This window comes from Pituophis catenifer, unplaced genomic scaffold (assembly GCF_029215685.1).
Source record: "Pituophis catenifer annectens isolate HBS135680 unplaced genomic scaffold, rPitCat1.0.hap2 SCAF_1, whole genome shotgun sequence".
NCBI lineage: Eukaryota > Metazoa > Chordata > Lepidosauria > Squamata > Colubridae > Pituophis > Pituophis catenifer.
This window is the reverse complement of record NW_027256881.1, coordinates 334,786,646-334,811,946: the sequence shown is the minus strand read 5'-3', so window position 1 is coordinate 334,811,946 and position 25,301 is coordinate 334,786,646. Positions and strand designations below refer to the sequence as shown.

Sequence of the window (25,301 nt, the reverse complement as noted above, 5' to 3'; positions counted from 1 at the left end):
CTCCCCTGGATCTACCCAATCGGAGTCCAGGCCTTCCCGAATCTGAGCGACTTTATCATGCAGGAATTGTACAAAATCCTCAGCTCGACCCTTTAAGGGATCTTCCCGTACCCCCACCTGAAGTAGGGAGCGGGTCACCCTAAACAGCGCAGCTGGGCGGTTCTCTGCAGATGCAATAAGAGCGGAGAAGTAGCTAGACTTCGCCGCTCTTATCACCACTAGGTAGGTCTTAATATAAGATCTCACCTGTGTTCGGTCAGATTCAGATCGGCTTGTCCTCCAATCGAGGAATAGCCAACACCCTAGATGATAGGCTCAAGATCCAGATGGATCTTGACAGACTTGAACACTGGGCCCTATCTGCCAAAATGAAATCCAATGTAGAGAAAAGTAAAGTCTTACACTTAGACAAGAAAAACCAAAAGTACATATATAGTTTGGGAGAACCCAGGCTTAATAGCAGTAACTGTGAGAGGGATCTTGAAGTCTTAATGGACAATCAATTAAACAGGAGCTAACAGTACACAGCAGCAGCCAAAAAAGCCAATGCAATCCTAAATTGCATTAACAGAGGGGTTCAATCAAGATCATGTGAGTTACTAATACCACTCTATAAAGCCTTAGTAAGACCACACCTAGAATACTGCATCCAGTTTTGGTCACCACACTATAAAAAAGACGTTGAAACTCTAGAAAGAGTACAGAGGAGAGCAACCAGGATGATTAGGAGACTGGAGGCTAAAACATATGAAGAACGGTTACAGGAACTGGGCATGGCTAGTCTAGTGAAAACAAGGACCAGGGGAGACATGATAGCAGAGACATGATTCCAGTATCTCAGGGGCTGCCAAAAAGAAGAGTGGGGGGGCAACCTATTTTCAAAAGCACCAGAAGAAACAATGGATGGAAACTCACCAAGAAGAGAAGCAACCTAGAACTAAGGAGACATTTTCTGACAGTGAGAATCAAGCAATGGAACAGTTTGCCTTTAGAAGTTGTGGGAGCTTCATCACTGGAAGCTTTCAATAAGAGACTGGACTGCCATCTGTCAGAAATGGTGTAGGGTTTCCTGCTTGGGCAGTGGGTTGGACTAGATGACCTACAAGGTCCTCTTCAACTCTGTTATTCTGTATTCTGTTACTCCAACTAATTCAAGTGTTTGCAAATCTCAGCACTCTAAAATGACCAGGACATTTGCCTGCTTTCTGAATCCATTCATTTCCAGGTCAACCTTACCATAGATGATTCCGTTGATACAACATTTCTTGAAAGTCATGATGTTTTGAGTCAGAGTGCCTGTTTTGTCCGAGAAAATATATTCAATCTGCCCCAACTGGTCATTCAGACTTGTGCTCCGAGCTTTGGCAGGTGTGTCCTTCTCTGCATAATACATCTCTGTGTCCCAGTTGATGAAACAGCTGTTGACCAGGTAGATAAATTCAAACCTAGAAAGACAACAATGACCAGGAAGGCAATGAGATATCACACTCCTTTTTTTTTGGCCTGGACAAGAAGATCTAGCCAGCAGATCTGGGTGAAAAAAGTCCTCATTCAACCCTTCAAATCTCCAGGAAGGACTGGGGAAGATTCTGCTTTCAAACTCTGGGTAACTGATGCTAGTCATCATGAATCAAAGCTGAGAGATCTTTAGCTATAGGGTCTGTCCATACGGCTTATCATCCTCTTCAAGTTCATATGCTCCAGTTACTCATCTGTTTCCAATTCTGGGAGTTGAAGTCCACAAGTCATAAAAGGACCATGGTTCCCCACCCCTGCTCTATTGTAAGAAAAGAAAGAGTTGAAACCTACGTGATGAGCATGGACATGGGGATGACCAAGCTTAGGAGGATGAGGAATCCCCAGAACGCAAAGAAGGCATAGCTGACTGGACTGGTGTGGTGGTAGAAGGCAAAAAGGTAGCTGTGTCCCTGGAAAAATTTGGTGGCCCATAATCCTGAGCCAATAGCAAGGCCGAAGGAGGTCAGGAGGAGAGAGACCGTGATCTATGGAAACATGGAACAATAAGAATGGCATTAGATTTCTTTGAAGAAGGGTTGTGAAGGAAAAACTCAGGACCAACCTTCAGCGTCTCCAAATACAGTTAGTCCTCAACTTATGACCACAACTGAGCCCAAAATTTATATTGCCTTAAATGAGAAATTTGTTAAGTGGATTTTGCCCCGTTTTACGACTTTTCTTGCCACGTTTGTTAAGTGAATCACTGCAGTTGTTAAATTAGTAACACGGTTGTTAAGTGAATCTGGCTTCCCCATTGACTTCGCTGGTCAGAAGGTCGCAAGAGGGGATCACATGACATCAGGACATTGCAACCGTCATAAATATGAGTCGGTTGCAAGGCATCTGAATTTTTATCACATAACCATGGGGATGCCGCAATGGTCATATGTATGAAAAATGGCCATAAATCACTTTTTTCACTGTCGTAACTTTCAACAGTCATGTTGTGACTTCAACCCCCAAGCCCGTCTTATCGGAGGGAGAAAACTCCGAAAGCGAAGGAGAGGAGATGGCAAGGCCTCCCTCTCCAGGACCCTCCTCTCTGGCAATGCCTCAGGTGTCTTCTGAAGGAGAAGAGATAGGCCAGGAGCCAGGCATTTCCGAGCAGCCACAGTTAGACAGCGACGGAGATAAGTCTTGGCTGGATCCCCAACAGTGTCGGAAAGACAAGCACACGCAACAGAGAAGGAGGCGTGCCAGAGATTAAGCCGAGTCACTGGACCACACCCCACAGGGGATAAAAGGGGGTGTGGTGGCCATTCAGGTTTTGTGACGGACAAAACTGAAAGCTAGCAAGCTATTCTGCATTTCTGGAACTTTGTTATATGCTCTGCTTGGACTGATTTTTTGGACTGGACTTGACTATTCTTTGGCTTTTGTGGACTTAGATGTTTTCGGTCGGAGGAGATAAACCTCCCTTTGTAAGTAAAAACTATTGGCAAGCAGCCACTGGGTTGCTGCCAATTCTGTTATCAAAGGAAATTCTTGTCTGCTGGTTTATTTTAACTCTTGGTCAACTGCTGGTGTGCGTGTGTGAGACAGGGACAGAACAGGTCACTAAGCAAACTGTTATAAGTTGAAGACTACCTGTAAAAGTGGGGGAAGATTCCACTTACATCAAAAAAGAGGATGCCAGGCCTTGTCTAATCTGATGCCCTCTGGATGCATACAGTACAATGTAAGATATACAGAAAGTGGCTGGTGTAGAATCTGGTCTATACAGGTGATCCTCGACTTACAACCATTCATTTAGAGATAGTTTGAAGTTGCAATGACACTGAAAAAAGTCACTCACACTTACAATTGTTGCAGCCTCCCCAAGCTCATGTGATCAAAATTTGGGTACCTGGCAACTGTCATGTATTTATGCCAGTTGCAGCATCCCGGTGTCATGGGATAGCATTTTGCAACCTTCCCCTTCCAACAAGCAAAGTCAATGGAAGAATCTGGATTTGCTTAATGACTGCATGATGACCTTAACTACTGCACTGATTCACTTAACAACCATGGGGAAAAAAGGTTGTAAAATCGGGTGCAACTCGCTTAAAAGCCACCTTCCTTGGCAATGGAAATTCTGGCCCCAGTTGTGGTTATAAGTCAAGAGCTACTAAGAGAGAACAAACTTCAAAGCTTGTGGAAATAGTTCTGTGGATGCGGTTCTTAGGGATGTGACAAGTAGATCTTGAATAATGAAAATAAACATTAGAGAAGGGAGCAGTGCAGGGATGGGTTCTAAAATTTTTTACTACCCGTTCTGTGGGCGTGGCTTTTGTGGGCGTGGCTTGGTGGGGGGGGTAATGTGACTGGGTGGGCGTGGCCAACTTTTTTTTTTATTTACTTTTAAAAGCATTTTTTCTACAACCTTAAGAGGTTGCAGAAAAAAATGCTTTTAAAAGCCTCTGCCGATCAGGCAACTCAGCTGGGATCGCCAGAGGCTTTTAAAGGCATTTATTTTCCTACAACCTCTTCGACTGAAGCAAACCCATTGCTAAAGGATCTGAAGCCCACCCCTGTATAAAGCGGTGGGGCTTTGCTGCTGCTATCTTGATGTTTTTGACCCCCTTTGCATCCTTTTTCATTTCATTTTAATGTATGCCGATTAGTGTACATTCAAAGTACAATAAAGTTATTCTGTTCTGTTCTGTTCTGTTCTAATCTGTTCCTATTCCTATTCCTATTCCTATTCCTATTCCTATTCCTATTCCTATTCCTATTCCTATTCCTATTCCTATTCCCATCCTACTCAAGGTAGTACCACCTCCTTTTCTTATCCCTCTTGTTCCTCCTGGCCATAGAGACCTTGAATAGCAGGGAGCTTTTACCAAGAGCACAAGACGATCCATCAGATGGCAGAGTTTCGTTTTCTTTAACTTGATCTTTCCACAGTTTTTCATGATTTTGGTGTCGAAACCTGGAAATGAGACATTTGAGATGGTTGGATTTAAAACAAAATAAACACAGCTGCCACAGTGGGAGAAACCAGTCACCAAAATGCCCATAGTAGGTGTGAACTGGATTGGCTACTACTCAGTGCTCTGTGCCACCTCCGTGTAAGGTGATGTTTGAGGGCAGATGGGGATATGCGCAAACAGGCTGTCACCAATTTCCATTATGAAATAATGTTGGGAGCTGGCACATTATTGACCGATCTTGACTGATGGGTTGTTAGGTTCCTTTACTTATCTAGCCGTTTTTAATTTAAAAACTCTTAAGCCATTTCAAACCAGATCATAAGCCTCTCATCTCATCACAGATATGGGTGCAGCTGTTTCAAAGTGAAGCAAGAGAGATCCTATTTGAGATTATCCAGAGCCCAGATTGCATGAACTGCAAAGCTGGACTTCAAAAATTTTAGCAAGGGATTCTCTGTCTGGTTGTTGGGTGAGACCGTCTTCTGCCACCAATAGCCTCCCACCGACCAGTCCGCTCCCACAGAGAGGGTCTCCTCAGGGTGCCATCGGCCAAGTTATGTCAGCTGGCGACACCCAGGGGGAGGGCCTTCTCTGTGGGAGCCCCAGCCCTGTGGAATGAACTGCCCCCGGAAATACGTAAGATCTCCGACCTCCGGGTGTTTCGTTGCACATTGAAGACCCTGCTGTTCCTCCAGGCCAGGCTATCAACATAATATTTTAATTGGGGTATTTTAAATTTTGGGGGTTTTAAGACAGACAGACAGACAGATTTTTTTTTCTGGAGAGAGATGGCAATGACACATTGCCACAAGGGCACTGAATTGCAAAAGTTCCACTGTTAAGAGCTGCATCAAGATGTTGCCTTGTGCAGCAGGGTTGGGCTAGATGACTTCAGAGATCCCTTCCAACCCTTTAAAAACCAGCCTGATCTTGCTCACTTACCTGCATAAATAACAAGGCCGTAGCAGGCTTCTGTGTTACGTACTCTACAGCCACGCAACAGGATTTTCTCACAATCAAGAGGGTATTTCTCTCCGTGCCATTCTAAGGTACCGACAAAGTTGTGTAACCGGCTGTTTGGCTCTTCGCAGACCACCTCACCTGGACGGTTGGAAAGAGGAGATGAGAACCTGGCTCACCTGCTTCTCCTCTGTAAAGAAGCCCTCTTTTTCCTGCAACCCCAGCACCTATTTAAGCATTCGTGTTAAAATGGTGCCTTTATTCTAACCAGGATTGATATGTGTATTTTTTTTTTAATTTTCGAGCACACTTTCCTCCGTGAAATGTATCTCTAAAGTCATTTATAAAGTCAAAACTTAAATAGCAAAGGGAAGAGAATTCAATCACAGCAGTCTTTCAATCGTGTAAAACCCCAGTAGAACCAGGGGCTAATCATAAATGAAACCACCAATCCCAGGGCACCATTTCTGAAAATGAAAAGGAAGGATTAGGGGAAACACTGACCATCAAAGGCAGCCATGTTCTCTGTGGAGGTCAGCTGCTCATGTGTTACCAGAAGAGCTTGTCTGAATTTCAGGTTAGTCTCTCTGAAAGAAAGCAGAGCGAGAGTCAGCTTAAAAACTGGAAAATGAGTGGTGCTTTTGTATTGTAGTATTGTATTGTATTGTTTCAGTTTAAATTTAATGGGGAACATTTCTTAAGTGAAGGCTGGGATGGGAATATCTGCTGCTTTCTTTGGATTTCTACAGTGGTCCTTGACTTGCAACCGTTTATTCGGTGTCCAAAGTTACAAATGGCACTGAGAAACTTGATTTACCACCAGTCGTCGCACTTTTGACCGATGCAACATCCCCACAGTCATGTGATGAAAATACAGGTAGTCCTCAATTTACGACCACAATGGAGCCCAAAATTTATCTTGCTAAGTGAGAAATCCGTTAAGTGAATTTGGACCCATTTTACGACTTTTCTTGCCACATTTTGTTAAGCGAATGACTGCAGTTGTTAATTTAGTAACCTGGTTGTTAAGTGAATCTGGTTCCCCCGTTGACTTTGCTTGTCAGAAGGTCGCAAAAGGGGATCACGTGACCCTGGGACAGCGCGAACGTCATAAATGTGAGTTAATTGCCAAGCATCCAAATGTAAATCATGTGGCCACGGGAATGCTGCAACGGTCATAAGTGTGAAAAATGGTCATAAGTCACTTTTTTCAGTGCCGTTGTAACTTTGAATGGTCACTAAGTGAACTGTTGTAAGTTGAGGACTATCTGTATGGCCACTTGGCAACCAGCATGCATTTATGATGGTGGCAGTGTTGTTGGGCCATGGGATTGTCATTTGTGACCTTCCCAGCCAGCTTCTGAGAAGGAAAGTCAAGGTGGGGGGGAGCTGGAGTCGCTTAATGACTGAGGGATTCACTTAACAACCATGGCAAAACAGGTCATAAAATTAAGCACGACTCACTCAATAACCGCCATGTGTAGCAATGAAGATTCTGGCCTCAACTGTGCTGTAAGTCAAGGACTACCTGTATTCCTGTGCACAAATAAACCATCAGCCATTTCATCGAAATTTATTTATTTAAATTAATTAATTGAACGTGTTCCTCTACTGGCATCTAACCAGAGCATGAGTCCTGCCAAAATTATTTCCTACATTGTCTTCAATTATTCCCTATCCCAGGAATGAAACAAGTTGAAATCATAACTAACTAAAAAGTTGATTAACTGGTATCAAAATCAATTTTTTTTGCCCTTATTCTACCCACTATCCAAGAGCACTTTTGATGTGTGAAAAAATCTACATCTGTGTTTTTCAACCTCAGGAACTTCAAGATGTATGGACTTCAATTCCCAGAATTCCCCAGCCAGTCTTTGAGAAGGTTTGTGTTCTATGTATAATGACAGGGCAATCAAACCCTAACTTTGTTGTTTGCATCTTATGATTTATATTGTTTGCTTAGTATGATTTATGTTGATTGCTTATTTAGTATCCTGTGACTATCACTAAGTGTTGTATCTTATGATTTATGATGAATGTATTTTTTACGATGACTATGATCATGATTTACCATTTATTGCTTATACTGAGAGCTTATGCACTAGAGATAAATTCCTTGTGTGTGTCCAATCACACTTTATTCTATTCTATTCTATTCTATTCTATTCTATTCTATTCTATTCTATTCTATTCTATTCTAGTCTAGTCTAGTCTAGTCTAGTCTAGTCTAGTCTAGTCTATTCTATTCTATTCTATTCTATTCTATTCTATTCTATTCTATTCTGTGTTCTGTTCTATATTCTATTCAGAGGTGGGTTTCAGCAGGTTCTGACCAATTCTGGAGAACCGGTAGCGGAAATTTTGAGTAGTTCAAAGAACCGGTAGTAAAAATTCTGACTGGCCCTGCCCCCATCTATTCTCTGCCTCCCGAGTCCCAGCTGATTGGGAGGAAATGGGGATTTTGCAGTAACCTTCCCCTGGAGTGGTGTGGGAATGGAGATTTTACAGTATCCTTCCCCTGCCATGCCTACCAAGCCACACCCACAGAAGCGGTAGTAAAAAATTTTGAAACCCACCACTGATTCTATTCTATTCTATTCTATTCTATTCTATTCTATTCTATTCTATTCTATTCTATTCTATTCTATTCTATTCTATTCTATTCTATTCTATTCTATTCCATTCATTTAAAAACAACAAGCAAAGACATTACCCATCTATGTCCATGGTCTCCACATAGCAGAGGCTGTTTGGTTCTGAACTGGAGAGTAAGAGGAGGTCAGCCTGGGAAAAAAGCAGAGAGCTTTGTTGATAGACCCAAACACAGCCAGCAACTACCAATCCATCGTCTGAAAATTTTGGCTTTTGTCACATTTACATTATCCACTACTTTCTGTCAAAGCTTAGTGAATATAAGACTTTGTAAAGACATGTTTTAAAGAAGCATTGTCTTTATCACATCTCCAACAAAAATGGTGTCGTAGGCAATCCTTTTCTATACGGGCATAATGGCTAATAAAGCTAAAAAAACCCTTCTCTTAAATTATACAGCTAGTACAGGTAGTCTCGACTTACAACTGGTTGTTTAGCAACTGCTTAAAGTTACGACGGATCTCCCCAAAGTACTTATGACCTAGTTCCAAAGTTCTGATGCTGTCCACTCCATTATGGATGTAAGTTGAGAACTACCTAAACATGGAATTTGACAACTGGACAATGTAAATGGATTCTCCATGCCCTTAACCACCACATGATTCATTTAATGACTGCAATGATTCACTTAATGACTGAAGTAGAACTTGTAATAAAATCAGGTCTCACTCAACTTATAACTGCAACGACTTACGATGGAAATTCCAGTCCCAATTGTGATTGTAAGTCGAAGACTATCTCTATACCATCAGTTCAATTGTCCACAGTTCTCCAAAGTCAGAGACTTTAGTTTGTCATTTTGCATAATGCAGTTTTAAGAAACCACTTCCCCTAATGCATGTAATATGTTGGTGTGAGTTACCTTGAGGTCAGATGGGCGGCCTATAAACTATATAAATAAATAAATACATGGTGTTCATATCGTTTTTTTTTTCTAGTATACTTTTTTAAACAAGGGTGAATTGCAGAACGGTGAAATTCAGAAAAGTGAGAATGTTAAATGATTCCAAAATTATGGTTCATGTATTGGTAAAAAAATGAAAAATTAGGCAAATTCAGACTGAAATACGAGAGCCACTTTGGTACAATGGATAAGATCAGTGGTGAAATCCAAACTTTTATTACTATCAGTTCTGTGGGCGTGGCTTAGTGGGTGTGGTGTGGCTTGGTGGGCATGGGTTGATGGGCGTGGCAGGGGAAGGATACTCCAAAATCCCTATTCCCTCCCCACTCCTGGGGAAAGGATGTTGCAAAATCTCCATTCCCAGCCCACTCGGGGGCCAGCCAGAGGTGGTATTTGCCGGTTCTCCAAACTGCTCAAAATTTCCGCTACCGGTTCTCCAGAACTTGTCAGAACCTGCTGGATTTTACCCCTGGATAAGATGCTGGCATAGAAACTGGAAGACTATGACTTGTAGTCCCATTTTAGGCATGAAAAGTGACTAGGTGACTTTGGGCCAAATACCAGGAGCCAGGGAGTTCTAGTCCCACTTTAGGCATGAAAGCCAGCTGCATAACTTTGGGGCGGTCCCTCTCTCTTAGCCCAATCCACTTCATACTCTTGATAGGGGGAAAATAGGAGGAGGAAGGAATATTACGGTATGTATTTATTCATTGTGAACGACTAATAAAATAACAGGCAGAACAAAAATCAAATAAATAAATAAAATATTTTATTTGTTTTCCATTGCCTTCTTTGGGGAAGGGTTTTTTTTTTTTAAAAAAAGATTTTTTAAAAAGTAGATTGTAACCGTCTAGACTGCAACCCTGGATGGATTTCATGATTTCAGGTCCAGTTATACACAAAACAACTATCACTGTGCAAACAGATGATGGGAAGCAAGTTAAAACCTGCCCTTTTCCACCAGCAATTTCACACAAGCCTCTATATGACAAAAGACATTCCCGTCCAACCCCTGGATCCAATCTAAAGATGGAGATTTGCAAACACAAAAGTTTGAACCGAAATGGAGCTGCCGCAATTAGAAGTGGCAGCAGATTCTTTTAGGATCTCAATATTTTTAACCACTCTTGAAATAATCTCACCAAAACAATTTTTGTTTGTTCGGTACGTCAAGGAAATTTGGCGCCCACCTCTAATCATGGTCTTCCATTTCAACCTTGGCAACTTGCTGGAAAAGCAAAACGGTCCTGATAGAAGCTCAACCATGATTTTGTCTCTTGAGAGCTTAAAATTTTAAGGGGGCAGCCTTGATTAAGACAGGAAAAGACAAATACTTACCGGAACAAAGCTATCTTTCTGGAGGCAAATGATATCGCCCACTTGTATATTGCACCATTTCATTTTGCAGAAACTGGGAATATGGGAAAGATAATAGGTAAGAAAAGTTTGGTCTAGTGGTTAAATCACCAGGCTAGAAAGCAGAAGATCGCAAAAAGTCTGTAGAGATTCTCAGTTCATCCAGGTCATGGTTGTCCCAAAGGTGCCTTTTCAGGAGGCAACTGGACTGTCTTTTTTTTATTATTATTTATTTTTATTTTTAATTTGATTTATATGCCGCCCTTCTCCGGAGGCTCAGGGCGGCTTACAATGCGTTAAGCAATAGCCTTCATTCTTTTGTATATTTTATACAAAGTCAGCTTATTGCCCCCACAAACTGGGTCCTCATTTCACCTACCTTAGAAAGGATGGAAGGCTGAGTCAACCTTGAGCCTTGGAGAGATTTGAACCAGCAGAAATTGCAGGCAGCTGTGTTAATAACAGGGTGCACTAAACCACTGTACTATCAAGGCTCTTGTTTTGTTTTTTCTTTGGTTTTTTTTTTTTTTGAAAATAAACTTTATTCAACCTTTTTTAGTTTTAAAATCACATTTCCACTTTTACAGCATTCTGTTATCAGTATCAGTTCTAATTACATATTTTCCATTTACGGCCTATTGTACTATACATTTATGTAATTTTTGTATTTATACATCTAAATACATGAAACCTTTTGCTATGTTATACAATTGTTCACCTTTAGTATATGTTTTGTAAATTCTTTATATATTAAATAAATTTACATAATCCCTTTAATCTTTAACATCCTTTATCATATTCATAAATATATATGGTTTTCACTTTAACATGATTTCTATATCTATTCTAGGATAGTGGGGAATGGAAGGATTTTTATTCCTTGCTGACAGCTGGTCATTTGCATCCTTTTAGAGGGCCGTTGAAGCACTTGGAGGTTAGTCTGTGCCCTCAGGGTCACCTGAGTGGTGCTCCTGGTTCCTGTAGTCTGCAATTTTTCCTCTGGAAATAGAGGATTACAGTAACCAAACTGCAGACTACAGGAGCACTACTCAGATGACCCTGAGGAGACAGATAAACCTCCAAGAGCTTCAACGACCCAATAAAACAGTGGTGTCAAACTCAAGGCCCGGGGGCTGGATCCGATGCTTAGATCTGGCCTGTGGGGTTGCCCTGGAAACAGCGAAGGACCAGCCTATGGTGCCTCTGCCAGTGAAAACGGAGCTTCGGAGGGCTACGTGTGGCCCTACCAAGCTCCATTTTTGCTGGCAGAGGGTTGCAGGAGGCTGTTGCAGCTGAAAACTGAGCTTGGGAGCCCATTTTTGCTGGCAGAGTGCTGAGGCCGCCACAGGCGCCCCAACTGATGTTGAGCTGGCCATGCCCACCCTGGCCACGCCCACTCTGTCATCCCCCGCCCCAAGGTCAAACAGAACCCTGATGCAGCCCTCAATGAAATTGAGTTTGACAGCCCTGCTCTAAAATGATGCAAATGACCAGCTTTCTGCAAGGAATATAAATCCTTCCATTCCCCACTATCCTGTCAGAGCTGAAGAAGCTTCTTGGATGAGAAGCTTCTTCATGGCAGGGGAAGAATACTGTAAAATCTCCATTACCACCCCACTCCAGGGGAAGGTTAGTGCAAAATCCCCATTTCCTCCTGATCAGCTGGGACTTGGGAGGCAGAGAATAGATGGGGGCGGGGCCAGTCAGAATTTTTACTACCGGTTCTCCAAACTACTCAAAATTTCCGCTACTGGTTCTCCAGAACTGGTCAGAACCTGCTGAAACCCACCTCTGGGTTTAATAAATTTAATAAAGTTTTAAAACTGGGAAAAGTTTTAAAAGAGTTGTTGGAGAATGTTTCCCTCCTCTGAAGAAATTCACTCCAAGTTGCCCTCATGTCAGCTTTCCCTACTATAGTTGTAAATAAGCGAAGTCACAGATGTTCTTTGGACACACCTCTAGACACTGTAGGAAGATGTCAACATTCGACACCAAGTTCATTTTTTGCAAGCAAGCATTTTGAGCATGAAATGTGATATTGTGGGAGATAAAGGCCCACAGATCTCCACTCTACCTGTTTCATGTGGTTTGCTTGGGCGTTTGCTGCCTGATGATTCAGTGCCATTGGAAGAAGTAATAATGATCAAGTCAATCAAGCCAATCTACCTTATGAGCCCTGGTGGTGCAGTGGTTAGAATGAAGTATTGCAGGCTAACTCTGCTCACTGCCAGGAGGTCGATCCTGACTGGCTCAAGGTTGACTCAGCCTTCCATCCTCCCGAGGTCATTAAAATGAGGGGCCAGATTGTTAGGGACAATATTCTGACTCTGTAAGCCGCTTAGAGAGTGCTGTAAAGCATTATGAAGTGGTATATAAGCCTATTGTCTATGGAGATTCTCAGTCATCCGGATCATGGTTGTCCCAAGGGTGTTTTTTTTCAAGAGGCAACTGGACTTTCTGGTTTTTCTTTGAAGATGTTTCGCTTCTCATCCAAGAAGCTTCTTGGATGAGAAGCGAAACGTCTTCAAAGAAAAACCAGAAAGTCCAGTTGCCTCTTGAAAAAAGCACCTTTGGGATGTCTAAGTGTTATTGCTATCTTCTTTGGGTGTTCCTGCCAATCACCAGTCAGGTAGATGATCACATTCCAATTTTTTCAGAATTCAGCCATTGCTACTTATTCTAATATGGATCTTTTGGCAATGCCTTGAAGGTCTCTGTATTTATCCATGACTTGCTATCTCATTCCAGGAAGCCCATTACTATGAATAACTTCCAGGAAGAATATAAGTATTCAAAAAGTATTCGTTATCCCCTGTTCTCCGACTTTATGCTCTTACTTAAAAGGATAGTGCTTCTCAAAGGAGGTTAACATGTTTCTGAAAGCATCTTCCAGGTTGGCTTACCTTCCACCTCTCAAGATCTCACAAGGTCGGTTGTTGATTTCCCCATCACTTCGGTGTCGTGCCTGCGAAGCAAAAAAGAATGAATGAAATGCATTGGGACACTGAGCTTCTGTTCATCCAGAACTTCATCTAATCCAGGGTTGCTCAAACTTGGCAGATAGGTAGACTTCAGCTCCAAGAAACCATGCCAAGTTTGAGAAACTTTAATCCAAGATCAAAAATTGCCAGTCCTCTGACCAGAAACTCTCATCTCATATTCCACCAAATGTGGAATGTGAAATATTAAACGTGGAATGTGAAATATTAAATGTGAAATGTGAAATATTTCCATCAAATCATGAAAAGTTTATACACAGCATGCATACAGGAAATGGACTTTTGCAATGCTATGAAGCGGTATATGAACTTCTTTTGCCTTTTCTGGATGAAGATAATCCTGTAAAATGTGGTTCATTTAGCTTTGGTCAACCTGAGAATCCCAGGGCATAAATAACATAGAGTTAACTGCTATATTTTACCTGTTATATTTTAATATATTTTAACAATATATATATAACTTGCTCCAGTTGAGCAAGGATAAAACTATGAAGCACGCTGCTTGGTTTTCTTTGCTCTTTTCTTGCCCTAGGCCAGGGGTCAGCAACCTTAAACACTCAAAGAGCCACAAAGGTCCTAACCGGAAGCTCCCCATTCAATTCTGGAGCCGACCGGAAGTCCCACCATAGAGTCTCTTCCTAACATGGTGTCCTTTTTCCTCTGCTGATTAAAAGTCCGGTTCCCCTACCATAGAGTCTCCTCCTAGCATGGCATCCTTTTTCCTCTACCTGTCCTAACCGAAAGCCCTATCAATTGTGGAGCCGACCAGCAACAAAGAGCCGCAGCAGAGGGATGAAAGAGCCACATGTGGCTCCAGAGCCGCGGGTTGCTGACCCCTGCCCTAGGCTTACCTTCTTTAAACCCAGGAGACAGTGATAGCCAAATCTTTATTTTTTATTTATTTATTTATTTGTTTGTTTGTTTGTTTGTTTGTTTGTTTATTTTGTCAAGCATGTATTAGATAACAGATATAAGTATAAACATGATTATGAATACATGCATATGAATAAAATGGAACATTAGGACAGGGACAGTAGTCACACTGGTGCGCTTATGCACGCCCCTTACAGACCTCTTAGGAATGGGGTGAGGTCAACAGTAGACCATTTAAGGTTAAAGTTTTGGGGGTATGGGGAAGAAACCACAGAGTCAGGTAGTGCATTCCAGGCATTGACCACTCTGTTACTGAAGTCATATTTTCTGCAATCGAGTTTGGAGCAGTTTATCTTAAGTTTGTATCTATTGTGTGCTCGTGTATTGTTGTGGTTGAAGCTGAAGTAGTCATTGACAGGTAGGACATTGTGGCAGATAATTTTATGTACTACACTTAGGTCAGACCGAAGGTGGCATAAGATCAAAAGATCTAAGATCAAAATTTCAAGCCTGGTGGCATAAGGTATTCTGTTTATTTATTTATTATTTATTAGTTCGATTTATATGCCGCCCTTCTCCGGAGACTCAGGGCAGCTTACAATGCATTAAGCAATAGCCTTCATACTTTTGTATATACCTGCTTAGTAGGACTTTCGGGCCCCCCTAAGCGGTGTTCTTTTAATACAAAGTCAGCTTATTGCCCCCACAATCCAGGTCCTCATTTTACCTACCTCGGAAGGATGGAAGGCTGAGTCAACCTTGAGCTTGGTGAGATTTGAACTTGCAGTAATTGCAGGCAGCTGGCAACTAAGTGCTACTTTAACAGCCCTTAGTCCACTGCGCCACCAGGCTCTTGTTGTGAGTAGAGGAGTGGAGGACTCTTCTCATGAAATATCTCTGGACGCTGTCAATTGTATTAATGTCCGATATGCAGTGCGGGTTCCAGACAGATGAGCTATCTCTGTTTATCTTCCTAATAAGCAACTGAGTCGGAAGATCACTGAAAAGCAGTTTATTAGAGTACCCTGATAAAGTCGGATCTCCCTATGAAGGAGGAGAACCTCGAGACCCATCTTACATTCCTTTTTATAGTTTACAAAACAAAGAACCTTGGTAGTACAGTGGTCTAAGGCACCCTGTTATTAAGCTGGTTATTAAGACCAGCTGCCTGCAATTACTGCAGGTTCGAATCTCGCCAAGGCTCAAGGTTGACTCAGCCTTCCATCCTTTCTAAGGTAGGTAAATTGAGGACCCAGTTGTGGGGGCAATAAGCTGACTTTGTATAAATATACAAAAGGATGAAGGCTATTGCTGAACACATTATAAGCCGCCCTGAGTCTCCGGAGAAGGGCGGCATATAAATCAAATTAAAAAAAAAAAAAAGAAAAATGAAAGAGGAAAGTTGGTTGGACAAGATAAGGGTAACCCCTCCTTTGCACAATAAATCAACCACAAAACTTGCTTGAAGTTAGATAATTAAATGCCTGCTGACACTAAGAAACTTTTTCTTATCAGGAGACAATATCCAGCCATCCTTCTGTAAATTATCTTTTCAGTTTAAGAATATTAGAAGCTATCTAATCAAGCCATACAACCATAGGATAAAAGTTGTCCTACGTTCCAGTCTGCGGTGAGCCTGAACATAGAAAATAAGTCAAATTAAAATTTGACTTAACCTGTGTTAAGCTAACTAAAACATATGAAGAAGGGCTGCAGGAACTGGGTATGTCTAGTAGTTTAATGAAAAGAAGGACTAGGGGTGACGTGATAGCAGTGTTCCAATATTTGTTCCAATACTTACAACATCATCAATTAAATCACGGATGCCTCTGATGGAGAGCAAGATACCGAGGGGAAAGAGAAGTGCAAACCAAGGCAGTGTGGAGATTTGTGGGAAGGTCTGTAATAGAAGGCAAAAGGGAAACTTTTCTTATTACAAAGGAGGGAGAACTTTGCATTAATATCTTCAGCAGGAACATTCCTGCATTCCTTCCATTTGGGGAAAGCAGAATCAAAACAGGGCACATACACAAGAGTTCGTTTTAGCGACCGTTCAAAGTTAAAACAGCATTGGGGGAAAAAAATAACTTATGACCGTTTTTCACGCTTACGACCATTGCCGCATCCCCATGGTCATGTGATCAACATTCAGAAACTTGGCAACTGACTGACACATATTTATGATGACTGCAGTGTCCCGGGGAGGTCCTGGGATCACCTTTTGCAACCTTCCGACAAGCAAAGTCAAGGGGGGGGAAAAAACAGATTCATTTGACAATCTTGTTACTAACTTGGTTTTAAAATTTGATACGGATTTTTAATTGATAAGTTTTAAATTACGGGCCAAATTTATTTAATTATTTTATATCTATTTTTAACTTTATGTAAAAATGTTTTTTATTTTGGCTGTTCACCGCCCTGAGTCCGAAAGGAGAAGGGCGGTATAGAAGTTTGAATAATAAATAAAATAAATAAATAAATAACTTAACAATTTCACTGATTCGCTTAACAACTATGGCAAGAAAGGTCATAAAATGGGGCAAAATGCACTTAAAACTGTTTTTCTTAGACACAGAAATATTGGGCTCAGTTGAGGTCGTAAATCGAGGACTACCTGTATTCTTGTTGTACAAGCAGGACAAGACAATTAGGCAAAGCAGAGGCCTTGAGGTTCACAGGCACAATAGGCTCTTACCCCAAGGTGTCAGGGAGGCATCTCCAGTGCAGATGGTGCTTTGATTGGGCCTTGTGATGGACATGTAGGTGCTGGGCAGGGACTTGGACTTTCCTTTGGGTGGGGGAAACCTGGAAGCTTTCAGATTTGGGTTAATGTCAGGGTTCCAAGTAACAGCCCCAATGAAAGAAAACTCCAAGGCTTGAGTTTCCTCAAAATTCCATTTTATTAGAGATGTCATATTGGCACATCTGGGAAAACCCGAATCTGAAAGCTTCCAATCTAACACCCCTCCTGCGTGAGCTGCACTGGCTCCCATTGGTCTTCCGAGTGCGATTCAAGGTGTTGGTTACCACCTTTAAAGCGCTCCATGGCTTAGGACCGGGGTATATACGAGACAGCCTTCTGCCAGCAACAACCTCCCACCGGCCAATACGCTCCCACAGAGAGGGGCTCCTCAGGGTGCCGTCAGCCAAACAAATGACATCCAGGGGGAGAGCCTTCTCTGTGGGGGCACCAGCCCTTTGGAATGAGCTGCCCCTAGACCTAGACCCGGCCTGCGCACTTTTCGCCGCGCCCTTAAGACCCTTCTGTTTCAGCAAGCCCGACTGGCCTAATATGAATTTTAAATGGGTGTATGTGTGTTTTAAATTGATGGCCAAATTTTATAAATCTGATTTTAATTGGTTTTAAATTTTATAAATTCATGTATTTTAATGTGGCTGTACACCGCCCTGAGTCCCTCGGGAGAAGGGCGGTATAGAAATTTAATAAAACCAAACTAAACTAAACTAAACTAAACTAAACTAAACTAAACTAAACTTTAAGCCTGGCGGACTTCAACTCCCAGAATTCCCCAGCCAGCAAAGTTTCCAAGGTCAGTTCCAAGGCAAAGCTGGCTGGGGAATTCTGGGAGTTGAAGTCTGCCAGGCTTAAAGTTGCCAAGATTGGAGACCCCTATTCTGGAAAGTGAATCCAAAAAAGTCAGGATGGGAAGTTTGGCCATGAGATTGAAGCTTCTGTAATGTTAGGTGAAAAATGACCTTGGAAGAGCAAAAAGATGCCCCCAAGGGAATGTCAGATAAAAGGCAATTTAACCCTCACTAGAAATCTGGGAGGGCAAGAAGCTGAGAAGAGATTCTCCCTAGTTTCTGGCTGGTAAAAGAAACAGGAGAAGAAATGTATTTTTAGACTTGTAAAATATACTTTTACACTTCTACTTCATTCTAATTAGCTCATCTGGTTGTGTTTCCTGACTGGTCTACTTCATAAGGCTGACAGCTCTGTTCACATGCGTGATGCATGCTAAAATGGGGCGGGGCTTCAATTGTGTGATTGCAGCATTCTTGATTCTTTTGCCCCACCCCAAAGGATGCCATTTTTTAAAAAAAAAATGGACTGGGAATAGAATCTCTTTAGAGAGTTGACAGCTTTTGGTGCCTCAGAACAGGTTATGTACATATCTCTAGTTTAAAAAGTAGAAAGGTCCTAACTTTGCTGCTGATTGAGAATGGAATAAAGATTCCTCTTACCTGCAAAAGAATTATGAACAAGAAGTATACGTTGGCCATCCGGTGAAATTGTTCATACAAGTTGAGAGGGAGAAAAGTGAAAAAGTTGTACTTAGCCGTCTTAATGGCATTGCCCTGTGAACGATAAACCAGCAAAGATTCACATGAAACTTGAGCTAACTAATTTATTATCACGTATACATTTTCATAAATCAAAATCCACTTTGTGGAGTGAAGTGTGAAGAATGGAATATAATACACGTAGGGAGGTATTCTGGGCAAGACCAAAACTGAGATTTGTGACGTTTGCCTTTTTTCCCCCAGCAGAAAACAGCAAAAAGGTTTAGAAATGTGAAAAGGGAAGGAAGGAGGGAGGGAGGGAGGGAGGGAGGGAGGGAAGGAAGGAAGGAAGGAAGGAAGGAAGGAAGGAAGGAAGGAAGGAAGGAAGGAAGGTGGGTGAAGGGAAGGGAAGGGAAGGGAAGGAAGGGGAAGGGAAGGGAAGGGAAGGGAAGGGAAGGGAAGGGAAGGAAAGGAAAGGAAAGGAAAGGAAAGGAAAGGAAAGGAAAGGAAAGGAAAGGAAAGGAAAGGAAAGGAAAGGAAAGGAAAGGAAAGACACTAGTTAGTTTCTGGGTGGCTCACTAAACTTAAAACACAAACACAGACGAACACTCTCTCTCTCTCTCTCTCTCTCTCTCTCTCTCTCTCTCTCTCTCTCTCTCTCTCTCCCTCCCTCCCTCCCCTCCCTCCCTCCCTCCCTCTCTCTCAGAAGCAGAATATAAAGAAGGTTTGAAATCCCTAACATTTTTATTCCTCCTTCTTTCCCATGGCCTCCAATAAGACTTACTGCATATTTTCTCTTCTTCAAACACCAGAGATGCCTCTTTCGAATTTGTGCATGATAAGCCCGGTTGTTAGCCTTAACCACCCAGGTAAAATCTGGAAGAAAAGGACAAGAAAATACTAGTCCCAATTGTGGTTGCACGTCGAGGACTATCTGTGCCATTTTCTCCTTGCCAATGGTCAGCAGCATCATTTGTACTTCAAATTAAATATCCACACAAGTTGTTAATATCTTGATCACCGAGCCCAAGTAGAATCAATTGCCTTTGCAATACAATCTGTGTCAGTGAAGTTCAGTTATGCATTGGAAACTACTTTTCTGAGGAGGGATCCACAGAGGTTCACCAGAATCTCAAAGGAGGGGGCGGGGAGTGGATCTTCAAAAGGTGAAGAATCCCTTGCAACAATGGGAGTCTCACTGAAAGGATGCCAAGAAAAAAAAAAGCCTCTAAGTGATCTTCACACAGGGTCTTCCAGCGTGGAAGAGGATATTTCTGTCTCAGGATTGAAGTGAAGTGTCCTCGGTGCTCTCTGAGCTTGGGTATTTTTTTGCAGATGTTTAATTACCATACTAGGCAACATCATCAGTGTTAGCAGAGGGTGGGGTTTGCTCTCAATTATATACTAGTGGCTTGTCGTGTCAGTGTTGGTAGGAATGGTCTTGATCAGGGGTGAAATGCTCTGAAGTCTGCTACCGGTTCTCTTCACACGCACATGCACAGTGCGCGCCAAATGCGTGCTTTGCGCACAGGCACACAGCAGGCGCTACCGCAGAGCTGACAAAGGACGATTAAGAAGCCTTTTCTCAGTCTTCAAAGGTAAGTAGAACAGAAAGGGGGGGAACAGCTGTGCCGTGCAATTTAGATTCGCTAGAAAGCATCGTTGGTAATACCTGTTTGCCCGAACCGGTAGCATTTTTTTTACTACTGGTTCACCTGAACCAGTAGCATTTATTACTACTGGTTCGGGCGAACCGGTCCAAACCAGTAGCATTTCACTCCTGGCCTTGATGGTTCCTTGGTTGGGCTGCTGTTAGCTTGTTTGGCAGTTCCTTGATTGGGACATTTTTTTGCTTCTTGATTGTAATTCTAATCCTGGGGTTCATCTCTGCTCACCTGTGTGTTGATTGCTAGTGAGGAGGTGTTTTGGTCTTTTCGTTTCCTATTTGGCTTTTTGATTGTCTCTTTTGAATGGTATGTGGAAGTTGTTTACATCTATGTGCCTGTTGATGACGGTTTCGCTCAGTGGGGAGTTCAGGGATCACAAGACCTTTAATATTTGGGATCTCAATGTCACCCCAATCCTCCCTGTGTGTATCCTGTGAGTTCAGGAGGCCTCAAACACCATGTGCCTTTTATGGTCCAATTGAGCAAGGATCTGCCCCAATGGAAATGTAAAATTTGTTACTACCGGTTCTGTAGGCATGGCTTGGTGGGGGTGGGGGTGTAATATGACTGAGTGGGCGTGGCCAACTTTTTTTTTTTTTTTTTTTTTACTTTTAAAACCATTTTTTCTACAACCTCTTGGGCTGAAGAGGTTGTAAAAAAAAATGCTTTTAAAGCCTCTGACGATCCCAGCTGAGCCGCATGATTATCAGAGGCTTTTTTTTTTTACTTTTAAAAGCATTTTTTTGGCCAAAGAGGTTGTAGAAAAAATGCTTTTAAAAATAAAAAAAAGCCTCTGATGATTGCGCAGTTCAGCTGGGCAAATGGGGGGGGGGAGTAGGGATTTTTCCGAACCACCCGCCTCCATCGCTACCAGATCGGACGATCCAGTCCGAACCAGGAGCATTTCACTCCTGGCCTTGATGGTTCCTTGGTTGGGCTGCATTTCACCCGTAATTTGCCCACAGCAAAACCATCATTGGCTTTGTGTAAATGAAGATTCTTCATTAATTGTAATAGCTCACTTACTCTCACTCAGTCTTCCCTATCCTACCCACCCCCTCCAGGCATGCATAACCAGCTCTCCCTACTATCTATTTCCCTCCTGAACTCAGGAAAAGCCAGGAACAGGCATCTTGAGATAGCTGGAGACATAGTTGAGGGAGCTAGGTGTCTCTAACCTAGCCTATTCAAGAGAAGGATTAGGGGGGAACATGATAATTGTCTTCTGATATTTGAGGAACTGTCACACGGAAGAGGGGGACTGACATATCCTCCAAAGCTCCAGAGGACAGGACAAGAAGAAATGGGTGGAAGCTTGTTAAGGAGGGATCCATCCTAGAAGTAAGGATAATTTTTTTGACAGTGAGAACAATTAATTAATCAATGGAATAGCTTTCCTCCTGGACTTGTAGGTGGTCCATTGCTGGAGGTTTTCAAAAACAACCATTTGATTGGGATGGTATAAAGCTCCTACTTTGAGTTGGGGGTTGGGCTAGAAGACCTCCAAGGTCCCTTTTAGCCCTATGATTCTATGAGTCCATAGCTCTGGTCCACAAATGGGAGCTTATGTGAGGAACGGATACGCACACACACCTTTCAATGAGATATCAACCACTTTGGGAGATGGGTGAGTGACTCATATAAAATGAGACAGGGCACAAAGGATTCCTTGTTATTGATTACAGTAGATAAAAGTTTGCCAACAAAGTCTGCCAATCTTAGGTCCAGGGAGGAAATACCAAGGCTGGTAAAAGTATATCTTCCAAACAAAATCAAGTTTTTCAACCTTCTAAAGTGTCATCACCCCCCCCCCACCCTTTGGATTACATCAACTGGAGATTAAACTAAAGCTGGGGAACAAGCTTTAGCCTGGAAAAAAATCACTTCAGTTATATACATTTCATGGTTCAAAAATATGTATCCCCCCCCCCAAATGTTCCCACCTGTGATTCTACAAATCCCCACATCTACTTACCTTGTCCTGTTTTAGTCTCATCCTGGTAACTCCCGAAAGATTCCTGGCTTGGCATTTTGGAATCTAAAAAGCAAAAAGATTAAGTCATTTAACTTTCCTGCAATTTGCTAGCTTAGCCCTCGTTGGCTATGATCCCAACAGAGTTAGGAGTTGCTTCAAGGAGGATCTGTAGCCTTTTGATTACGATGATGACTGATACGTTCGCCCATCCAGAATAATTTGCTCACCTCTTGTATAGTCCATTGCAGCTGCAATGCTAATTTAGCCATCCTACAATCTGCGCTCATTTTCCAGGGATAGGGTAGCACACTTTTCCTAATCTTGGTGCTTCCCAGATGTGTGGACTTCAACCCCCAGAATTCTCATCAAAGGCCAAGTTGGCTGGGGAATTCTGGGAATTGAAGTCCACAGATCTGGAAGATGTCAGACCTGGAAGGGTTGAGCTGGGATGAGGGGAGATCTGGATCCCGATCCCCGTTCGCCCTTGGCCTTCGCTTTGTGACGGGATGGGCACAAGTCGTTATCTTTCAGCCTGATTGCTCTGGCTGAGAAAACAGGGAATCACATGCTTTGGTTTCCATGGAAGTTGTTTATTTGTTTTTCCACCGGGATTGTCAAATGGCTTAGAAGAATTAAGACTGGGTAAAGGCTGCTTAAGTAACACCAGATTTCAGCGGTAAGAGGCAGTTGAGGCTCAAGAATCAGTGAATGAGAAAACAGTTCCCTTTCAAACGTTCTAGAGTTGCAAAAAAAAGTTTGTAGCCTGGCCAGAGGAAAATCAGATCGGTTACCCGAGGTTGTGTGATGATTGAGGACACTGCAAGAGCCTCTTTGGCAATACCCCTGAATCCTTCCCACACCAAAGGGAAGATTAGGATTATAAAATGCACCAGCTTTCCTTCCCACGGGCTTAAATGGTCTCACCCCTTTTCTTATCTCTTTTTCACATCAGCAAAGGTAGAAAAAGAAACCGGCAGGCCAGTTCAATACTAAGCATAGGAACAGCGTCACTGGCTAGTTTAATCCTGACTGCGCAATCGTCCTCGTTGGATGGAATAAGCGGCTAGCAGCATCATAAGCCTGTGAGGAGCTGGCCACCTGCCAGGGAAGTTTGTATACAAAATAACCAGGCTTGTCTGGTTTGCTAGGATGCATTCAGACGACCTATAAGCTTCAAGGATGCGTTTGGAATGTTATCTGATCAGATGCCTTCCAATCTGACAATGGCATTTGTCCTCCTGGCCAGGATCTTGCTTTAAGGAACGCTGTAAGGAACCCAATGGTACCATTCACAATCCTTCCAAATACCTGCAGGAAATACTGTGCTTGCTATAGTAATAATGTGGTCATCCTCCATCTCAGTGGTTCTCAACCTAGGCAACTTTCAGAGGTGTGGACTTCAACTCCCAGAATTCCCCAGCTAGCAGAGCAGAGCTGGCTGGGGGATTCTGGAAGTTGAAGTCCACACCTCTGGAAGTTGGCAAGGCTGAGAAGCACTGAAATCCACTTAACAACGCTCTTGAGGGTTTTAGAAAACAGAGATCTTTTAAACTTGCAATCTGTGGTGGGGGCAAATATTGAAACCACTGGGGGTTCCCCCATCTCCTTCTTTAAATAATGCAATTATCTCATTTTATAGTTGGAGAAATAATCTGAGATTACGCAGATTATTTAGCCATTCTGCAATCGGCACTCATTTTCCAGGGATAGGGTAGCACACCTTTCTCAACCTTGGTGCTTCCCAGATGTGTGGACTTCAACCCCCAGAATTCTCATCAAAGGCCAGGTTGGCTGGGGAATTCTGGGAATTGAAGTCCACAGATCTGGAAGATGCCAGACCTGGAAGGGTTGTATTTTTTGGACCCATGTCAACATCATAGAGTTCTCTTGGGTAGGTTTAGAGAGGTCTGTCAGACTACGGGGCAGAAATCCAGAGTGATCCAATCTTGGGGGATTTCCAGACAAGTAATAACAATAACAGAGTTGGAAGGGACCTTGAAGGTCATCTAGTCCAACCCCCTGCTCACGCAGGAGACCTATACTAGGGATTTGAACCGCCAAACTGCCGATCTTTCTGGATCGACAAGCTCAGCGTCTTAGCTACTGAGCCACCTAGCCAGGTGTTGTCATCTAGCCAGACTCTCTGTCAGTAGTGACAGAGAGGATTCAGCCAAAGGGAGGCAATATTGGGGGGAGGACATGTTAAGCAGGGAAAATTCTGATCAACAGAAGAGGAGGAGGAGGAGGAGGAGGAAAAACAGAAAAAAAGAGCCATAAAAGTGAAAGGCATGCAGTTTCTGTAAATTATAAATTACCGTATTTTTCGGAGTATAAGACGCACCTTCCCCCCCCCCCAAAAGGGGGTGAAAATTTAGGTGCGTCTTATCCATCGAATGTAGCCCTGCCTACTCACTGCCCCCCACCCTTTGGCCTCTGCCTCCCAGCAATTTACCTCCTTGCAGCAAGCAGCAAGAAGAAACAGCCCATTTCAGCTTCAGCACAGCCTAATTAGCACAAGTTGATTGTCCCATGGATCGGCCTCCCGACTCTCAGCTGTTTTACGCGGGCCTCTGCTGCTTGCTGCAAGGAGGTAAATTGCTGGGACCAGATTTTTTTTTCTTCTTGTGCTAATCAAGCTATGCTGAAAATGAAAATGAAAGTAAAGCAGGCTGTTTGCTGCAACAAGGCAAAATTGCTGGGAGGCAGAGGCAGATTTCTTTTTCTTGTTTTCCTCACCAAAAAAGGCAGGTGCGTCTTATAGTCCGGAGTGTGTTATACTCTGAAAAATACGGTAGATTTTGCTGGGTCTTATGTTGCCCAGAAATGTACTCTTCTGTTTTTAAAATCAACTCACTACTTTGGAGCATATGCCTGGAAAAAAATGTTTATGAAGCAGGACCTCAGAAACCTGAGTGGACTGGGAATTATCACTCCCAAGGCTAGAATAATAAGACCAAACAGTGCAGAACAAAACCAGTTATGCAAACGATGTAAACATCGCCTCATTATTTACAGGACACAAAAGTCAGTTATCTGAACTTTTTAGCTTTGTTTATTACTACAATCAAAGCTTCTAGTTCTTATTGACTGCCAAAAGGGCTGGGGGGCAGGGGGAGTCAAATTATAAGCAACGCAACTGCCAAAAGCAGCACACGTAGAAAAAACAGCTGTTGTTTATAAAACTTCCTAGTTCTCCTAAAGGCTTTTCTGGCCGCAGCAGGGAAACAGCTGCAGTATTGA

General features: G+C 42.7%; 1 protein-coding gene across 1 annotated transcript in view; it reads right to left on the bottom strand.

Moving 5' to 3' along the window:
• Nucleotides 1-22,116, bottom strand: part of ATP8B3 (ATPase phospholipid transporting 8B3) — a 66,856-nt gene extending 44,740 nt beyond the window's left edge. The window contains exons 1-12 of the mRNA XM_070931789.1: nt 22,062-22,116; nt 19,204-19,295; nt 18,381-18,494; nt 15,976-16,074; nt 13,206-13,267; nt 10,285-10,357; nt 8,104-8,174; nt 5,895-5,977; nt 5,373-5,531; nt 4,341-4,429; nt 1,810-2,003; nt 1,237-1,445 (exon numbers count right to left, since the gene is read on the bottom strand). Of these exons, the coding sequence (XP_070787890.1) occupies nt 1,237-1,445; nt 1,810-2,003; nt 4,341-4,429; nt 5,373-5,531; nt 5,895-5,977; nt 8,104-8,174; nt 10,285-10,357; nt 13,206-13,267; nt 15,976-16,074; nt 18,381-18,494; nt 19,204-19,295; nt 22,062-22,116 (1,300 nt within the window). The remainder of the gene's footprint in view (nt 1-1,236; nt 1,446-1,809; nt 2,004-4,340; nt 4,430-5,372; nt 5,532-5,894; nt 5,978-8,103; nt 8,175-10,284; nt 10,358-13,205; nt 13,268-15,975; nt 16,075-18,380; nt 18,495-19,203; nt 19,296-22,061) is intronic.
• Nucleotides 22,117-25,301: the final 3,185 nt, after the last annotated feature.